Source organism: Ananas comosus, linkage group 8, assembly GCF_001540865.1.
Source record: "Ananas comosus cultivar F153 linkage group 8, ASM154086v1, whole genome shotgun sequence".
In the NCBI taxonomy this organism is placed as follows: domain Eukaryota; kingdom Viridiplantae; phylum Streptophyta; class Magnoliopsida; order Poales; family Bromeliaceae; genus Ananas; species Ananas comosus.
The window spans coordinates 3,560,947-3,569,382 of record NC_033628.1 but is presented as its reverse complement, the minus strand read 5'-3'; the positions used below and the strand labels follow the sequence as shown (position 1 = coordinate 3,569,382).

The 8,436-nt window shown below is 36.7% G+C and overlaps 1 protein-coding gene across 2 annotated transcripts; it reads left to right on the top strand.

Moving 5' to 3' along the window:
- On the top strand, positions 458-6,675 carry LOC109713625. Of its 2 annotated transcripts, none has more exons than XM_020237774.1 (7): positions 458-735; positions 2,192-2,335; positions 4,745-4,812; positions 4,910-4,960; positions 5,117-5,176; positions 5,269-5,715; positions 6,272-6,675. In XM_020237774.1, exons 1-7 carry the CDS (start codon positions 570-572, stop codon positions 6,317-6,319), a joined length of 984 nt encoding a protein of 327 aa, XP_020093363.1. In that variant the 5' UTR covers positions 458-569; the 3' UTR covers positions 6,320-6,675. The 2 variants fall into 2 exon arrangements, with proteins under 2 accessions (XP_020093363.1, XP_020093364.1); XM_020237775.1 differs by having other exon boundaries at positions 459-735; positions 6,282-6,675.

The window sequence follows — 8,436 nt, the reverse complement described above, 5'->3', positions numbered from 1 at the left end:
AGATGGGATTAGCTAACCTCACCTAATCCCACCTTAAATAAATTATTCCGGATTAGCTAACCCCACCTAACCCTACCAAACTCCAACCAAATACTTTTTTCTATTCATAATAACCCACTATCTTTCTTATCATACCTACTCCAACCAATCATTATCCTTCTTTATCAATCATTATCTTCTTATCCCACCTACTCTAACCAAACGCTATTTTTTATTATTCTAGAGTAACTCCAACCCCCAACCAAATACAAAAAAATTTTAATCCCACTTTAATCCTAAACTTACTGAAATAACTACTTTTTTCTTAACCTCGAACCAAACAAAGCAAAGGATTGGGAACCTCGACTTCCGGTTCTCCTACATCCACTCTGAAACTCCTATAAATCTCACAACTATATATTTCATGTTGGATTCCTCCTTTTTTTTCTGACTTGCGTTTTATTAGCGAACCCGGTTCAAAGAAAGAAGAGAGAGAGACCCCAGTACTTACTCTGTGCTCCTCATCTTTTGCCTTACACCGGAGTTTCCCAAATTCAGAAAGAGAGAGAAAAGCGAGAGAGAGAGAGAGAATGAGGGGAAGAGGCGGCGGCGGCGGCGGCGGTGGTGGTGGGAGGGGTTGGGGAGGAGGGAAGAAGTACAGGAACGCCTGCCTGACGATGCACCAGCCCTGGGCTTCCCTCCTCGTCTACGGCATCAAGCGCGTCGAGGGCCGATCCTGGCCCTCCCCCATCACTGGTACTTTCTCTGTCTGCCTTTCTCTCCCTCTCTTTCTCTCTCTCTCTCTTTTTTCCTTTTTTGGGTTTCTTGAAAAAAAAAAAGATTTTTAGAAAACAAAAAAAACTATAGTTGTCGGAACTGTAATCCGCCGCCTGTCTTGATTTGATTGCGTCACTGGATTCTTGGCAGAACAACTCTTTCTCTGCTTACCTCTGCTCGTGGTGGTCAATAATATCAAACATTGCGAAAAAAAAACAGTTTGAATCGCAGTTACCAGCTGTGGGAGTATCACATTCTTTTCTCTTTTTCCATTCTGACGTCTTCGCGAGACTCGAGCACCATCACAGATAACAGACGGTGTGAGACTCGTCTCATTAGTCTTAGATGATCTTGTCAGAACTGGGGGCATTATAGTTGGTATCAAAGTTAATTACCAGACTTGTAAGTGGAGTATGGCTCCCCACAAGGTCGGCTGTGACTAGCGAGACGAGACGAGTCTCACAATGTCTCATAACATCCGGTGCTTGTGAATGTGCTTAAGTTTGACGAGAACGTCAGAACTTAAAAAGGAAAGAAATGTGACACCCTCAATATTTGGAATAGTATTATGTGAAATCATTAATGGACTTGGATTCTTTGGAAGTAACTTAATTATTGGGTAGGAGACAAGAGAGAGAATTTGCTGAACTCGACGAACAAATTATTTGTCACAGGGGAGGCTTTTTTTCGTAAATAATTGTTCCCTGAGATTATTCTAGTAAATATACATCACCGTATTTTAAATGTGGTGAATCATTCACCGTGTGTGTAGGTGCTTTTGTATTTTTTATAAGAATTCCTATGAGTAATTGGTTACCGCATTCAATGAATGCGGGTGAACCATTCACTGCGGAAGCCATTCAGAGGAGATTAATTTGCAACAGAAGTTTTTAGGACCTGTTATTTTGCGAAACAACCCTCGGGGGGCGGCAATTGGTTCATCTGCTCGATATTCTGTTTGGAATCATAGAACTCTGTGGAATTCCAATTCAGTTTTTCTGAGCTCTATTGTTTGGAATCGGGCATTGCATTGATTTCGTTTTGATGTAGATTGTTCTCAATAAGCAAATCCAAAGTCCTACGGCGTATGCTTCTCTTCGTTTTCATTGCGAGCGCAAATTAGTAAAACGGTTCACATTTTTTGAACAAACCTATCATACTCTGCCAACGAGTTGTTTGAGAGTCAGCTGAAGATTTATCAGCTTTAGAACTATAGTGCTCAATCAGATCCTTTTCTTTAGCTTACTTATCTCTTCACTGCTTCACATTAACTCTTGAATCACCCCAAGTGACATCTCATAAACTTAATAATTCAAACATTTCACAGGGATAGTCATTTCCAATATTTGTCTTGGGGACCCCATTACCAACTACGGATATGTTTTGGCGATTAGTGATCTCTATTTAGCGTAACTAAAGATGTTTTCCACTTTAGGTCGACTGTGGATTCATGCTGCCTCAAAAGTTCCAGATGCAGATACTATCAAGGCAATGGAGGACTTCTACAGGGAAATCTATGCAGTTAATGGGATCACAGACATCAAGTTTCCTGAACACTATCCAACCTCACGATTACTAGGTACGTATCTCTCATTCTTTCATATACTATTATTAAGAACTAAAATTAGCAAAATAAAAGCACTTTTTGAGTTCTTTTCTTTGAACATAATTCGTGCGGCACCTCTTGTATAGCATATTAGTATGTGGATCAACTTGTCGAAGCATCTAGGGCAAAGAAGAGACTGCCTTTTGTACGAATATGTCCTTTGGGATGAGCATACTTTTGGTTGCTCTGTCATAAAGATATGATTATGAGTTGCAATATGGTGACATACAGTTTTATTACGCTACCAGTTAGTTTAACGGGGTCATGACGAAATAATAAACAATTTACTATTTGTTGTTTTTGTGATTTTTATGGTTATTTTAATTGCCGTTGATGTTATTTTGGCTAAATTTCACTTTTGGTCCTCAAACAATGAGGTGTGTGACACTTTAGTTCTCAAACTTTAATTTGTTGTAATTTTTGGCTTCAACTTTTTAAATTGTTGCAATCAAGTCCCTTAATTTATTTGACTAAATATTGGCGTACTGTTGATGTGAAAGTAATGTGGCATTGTAATCATTGTTGCGTCATCAATCACAACACTTTCACATCGCTTCCACAGTAGAGGCATGTCAATATTTAGTTAACTAAATTGGGCCGTGAGACTTGATTGCAAATATTCAGAAAGTTCAAGCAAAGAATTATAGCAAATTAAGGTTTGAGGATCAAAGTGTCACGCATCTCATAGTTTTAGGGCCAAAAGTGTAATTCAGCTCATTTTTTTTGTTCGTCCTTTTCCGTAGAAACACAGCTATGAGATGTAATATTTCAATTTAGTGCAACAATAGTCTACTGTATAATAGAATGAGATTTAGACATTTGTTAGTGCAAAGTAAGGTTCATTCAATGCATTTTTGGTCTTATCAACCTTACATCTGTTTCTTATTTATCTTTGATTTATAATGTCACGTAACAAAGCTTAAGATCTCAAAGAACCTTCTATCAGGGCTCGTCAGTATCTGTTTGTTTAGTCTTTTTGTCTAATTCTTCTCTGAGTTACTTCTTGTACAATTGTATTGTAAAGCTAATTTTTCAATGGAGTGATGATATTAAATGATCAAAATTTAGAAATAATTTTGCAAATAGAAAGTGCTTTGTACTAAATGATGTTCTCCACTTCTAACCCGTGAAACTAATTTTTCACCTGAAAACTTCTTTATCCATGTTGCTTATTGTGCTGTGTGAAGTTCTCTAATATGACAGAACTAAATTTTGACTAAGTAGCTCCAAATTTCTTCACATAGGTTATAGTTATCCAAATAGGACAAGGAAGCTGAAATCCCTTACATGCAAGGAATCAGAATAGGGGTAAAGATTGGGCCAATGAAAAGAACAGCAATAGAGGACAACTATCTGGAATAAGAAATAAAGGCCCAGTGAGCAGAATAGCCCGAAGTAAGAGTCGATGAGCAATTAAAAGCTCGAAAATTGAGTCAGATTAAATCAAAACTGGAATGATCCAAGATTTTGTGGGCACATTTGTTAGAACTAAATAAACTAATTTCGAACTAATATCCGGCAACTAAACGAAGTATGAAAAACAAATAAAAGACTGTAAAGATCTGAATATGAAAATAAAAATAAGTACATTTATGCTGCACCATTTAACAAGTGGAGATTTACCACATAATAAGGTAATCTAGCAACCAAATGCCCATAATCATTCTTAACCAACGCATGCTATACATGATATATAAGGCTCTCATCCAGCCTATGCTAATTTAAGATAGTGTTCTTTGTATACCATACCTTAGGAAAGCAGAAAGCAAACATTCTCACAGAAACTTGAGAATTAGTCCGTTAAGGCCTCAGCAGCACATGAATTTCTGATGAAGTCAATAGCAGAAAGCTTGTTTTTTTTTTTAATCCAATTTAATCTGGTTGACCTCTAAACAAAGATTGTTGCATGATGGTCTTTGCATGACAAGGACAGTATATTGTTGGCATCTTTTTGGGTTTTTTCCCCCTTTTATCTACACCGTCTTAACTTTAGTAACACAATGTTCATCTCTATCTCCTGAAGTACATTTGCTATATTTAGTAACACGTTGTTCACAGTTCTATTTTTAATCTAAATGGGGTTTTTAGAAGTTTCCTGTTGCTCAGTGTCATTAAGTAGTAAGAATAATCATAAATACGTTATGCATCTCCTCCTTCGAACTAACTGGAAGGATGCTTGCTGAACACATTTCCACCTGATGTTTTAAGCTTTAATATAACGAAGACGTTGATGATCATCTATGTGCACTGCAACACTTTAGTCTATGTTCCTTGTGAAGTAGCTCAGTTAACATTTATATGTTGGAAATCCAAAAAATATTCTTGTTTTCAAGATCATTGTGAACTTCTATCTGACTTAAACTTCATTTTACTTTATCGCAGGTTGTGTTGAAGTGGTAGGCTGTGTAAAATGTGAAGAGCTCGTAAGCTGGGAAGCAGTACCTGAATCAGTACGTCCCCATTTCCTCATCTTTATTGCCTTGTGTTTCCTGGAGTTGCATCTTTTATGTATGGTTTTCATTCTTCTCTTTTTGTTCTTGATTACAGGTGAGGCTGGAAGGACTAACAGACTTCTGCTGGCTCTGTGAAAACCCACAAGTACGTTACCATCCTTGAAGAATATCAATTACAGATTAATAGAAGTCCCCTTTCTAATTATAGACTCTAACTCATTGATGAATATAATTAATTTTACTTTATAATAAAAACAATTGTTCCTTGTTCTTTTTCTTCTTCTTTTTTTGATTGATGCAGAGATTATTAGTGCCATTTGCAATGCGAGGCTACCAAGGTGTTTATAACCTGGAAAAGAGGGTATTAATTCTCAACCTTTGTTGTAAACTCTCTCTTAATCTCGTTAAAAGGTGCCATAACTTTAATGGCTGATTCATTTTTTTTCCCCACAGATCTACGATGCAGCAGATAGAGGCCTTCGTCCTGTCCAAGGCCCTTTGCCTGTCAAATTTCCTCTTCCAAATCCCCAGGATCCTTTCTCACTGAAGCCAGGATCTCTTGTACGCTACCTCAATAGCTCCACATCCTCTGCGGTGGAGAAGCCACTGAGCATTACAGCAGCCATAGCCGGTGCTCGAGCTGCGGCTACACAGTTTTCAAAGAAAGATCAGATCAAAGCCAGCACAAGTAGCAGTTTAGATTGTGGTGTGAATGAACCTGGAGTAAGTAGCCACAGTATAAGGTTCGAAGTTGATTCTGTAAAAGGAAAACATGCTGAGCAACAACAGCAGAGTGACCAGGCTCAGAGTATCACTCAAAACCAGCCCAATGCAAGAAGAGGAGATGCTAGTGGAGCCCAGAATGAAGTTAGGAAGTCGCAACTAGGAGCTCCTACGAGGGTTCGTAATTTACCTTTTATGTTCGTTATATTTTCTGATGAATATTCCTGCATCTTATACAGAGGTACTCGGATGTAATCAATGCGCATCAGCTTACAGTAAAATAGAATAAACAGTGTCATACTAATGTTAAATAGACAATCATATACTCTGAAATGGTGTATTAAAATTGTTGTATAGTGCAGAAACCCTATAAAAATCTGACACTAAACATTGATATCCAAACAAGAGAGTGTGTGGATCTGTGCTGCATAATTAGAAGCAACCAAAACCTGTTACATTATTGAGTAGCGACTTTGCAATATGAAATCCCAAAAGCTAGAAGCCTTTTTGTATCTTTCTGGTTTGCTGGTTTAGCTTCATCATGCCAACTCCAATGAGCGCGGAATGAGTCCTCTCCTGGAGATCATCAAGTGCTCATGCACATATTGCTTGTACTCTCATTGTTTATTGCTATTGTTAATTTCATCATGAACATGCATATTATTACCACTTGTGCTCTATAACTAGCTGATCTTTTGGGCTCGATTCTAATTTGACTATTTTAAATTGTTAGCTTTTTGCAGCAGCCTTCAGAGAGTTGAAGTTCGAATCAAACAGGTGATAGAGCTTACACTTCTTGGGACCTGAAGCCGTGAAAAGCGAAGGAATTCGACTGCGACAAGCACTGACCTTCATGTTATATAGCTGGATTCGACATTATTTATCAGAACACAATAAGCTGAAGCATTTTGTACATATTTATCTCTCTGAAGGCAAAGTTTCGCTGAATTTAGAATTGTGGTGCATGAGTGTGATGTAGTAGTAGCAGTGTGTTTTAATTGTTAGGTGTTGCCAATGTAAATAGATAATTCTGGGGGTTTTCATGGGTTGTACTAATCAGAGTAGTGTGATAATCGAAGTTGCATAACATTGTCATTTTATTATTTGCTAAATTAAATTCAAACGTTTGTTTTCTTCTCTTCTGTGTTAATTTCTGGTATGCTCTACCTTGTTGATGTTAGATACAGAGATACCATAGTATGATATTTCAATTTTGAGGTACACACTATTATTTTCCTTTTTATTCTTCCTCCTCTTTTCTTTTTTTAATTTATTGTTATCCTCGAGAACATGCTGTTGAGGGGTCGATGCTGGGCAGGAGATGAATAAGAAAGGCTCAAAAGTCATAGCCTTATATGTAGATGAAAAGGTAGGGGTTTGTTTGGTCCCCCTTATGCTTCTGTTTTTTTTGCAGTAATATGTTCTAATAGAGCATTAAACAAAAAGATAAATGAGAGAAAAAAATTTAAAAGCTTCGGTTAAACATGTCTAAGGGTAAATTACACTTTTGATCCTCAAAACTTTAATTTGTAGAAGTTTGCTTTACTTCTCAAAACTTAAATTTGTAATAAAGTCTAGGGGACTACTATCATCCTCAAAACTTTTTGGCCTTTAGATTAAGAATTGTACGATTAGGATGATAGTAGTCCCCTTAGGGTTGAGTGATCCCCTAGAGTTGAGTGGTCTTCATAGGGTAATAATATTAGTTCAAAAGTTACAAATGGTCGCAGGGGTTGATCCATGGGCCAAAAAGTCGGAAGCACCAACTTTTTTATGATTGAAAGCATATTAGCTCTACTCTCTCTCTCTCTCTCTCTCTCTCTCTCTCTATATATATATATATATATATGGTTGGGCTAGAATAATATGGTATTTGTCCGTTTTGCTATCAAATTTTTAGCCTTTAGATTAATTCCTTTGATCATTTCTAATCATTGGATTAAATATTATAATCCAGTAAGGACCACTCCTAGGGGGACCACTAAGGGATTAATATCATCCTAACCCTATAATTTCTCATCCAAGGATTAAAAACTTGATAGCAAAAAAGGCTAAATACCATCAATAGTATTCCAACCCAACTCTACACATATATATATATATATATATATATATATATATATATATATATATATATAGTCCGGCTACTATACTCTTATGAGTATAGGCCTCTTTGTGCACATAAGTTTTCGGCCGTTAAATCTACACTTTTCAGCATTTTCATCTATTAGATCATGCTATTCAACCATTCAACCAACCATCCACTCAACCCTATATATACATATACCCACTCAACCCTATACGTATACCCTATATATACAAATATCCACTCAACCCTATACGCAAATATCCTATACACAACCCTATATATACCCTATATATGCCCTATACTCAAATACCCTATTCACTCAACCATACAAATACCGTATACTCAACCCTATATATACCCTATACATATACGTACCCTATATATACAAATACCCTTATATATACATATAACCTATACATATACCCTATATATATACATATGCCCACTCAACCCTATACATATACCCTATATATATATATATATATACATATACATATACATATACCCACTCAACCCTATATATATATATACTATTCAACCAACCACCCACTCAACCCTATACATACATACATATACATATATGTACATATATATATATAGTAGAGCTATCATACTATCGTATAGAGAATCTGGTGCGTCCAACTTTTTGGCTTTAAGATCCGCTCCTTTAATCATTTCTAGCCTTTGGATTAATACTATTACCCTGTGTGGATCACTCAACCCTAGGGGTACTACTCAATCTTAAGAGGAAACGCAATCATCCCAACCGCATAATTTTTGATCCAGCGTCAAACAATCGGAAGCATCAA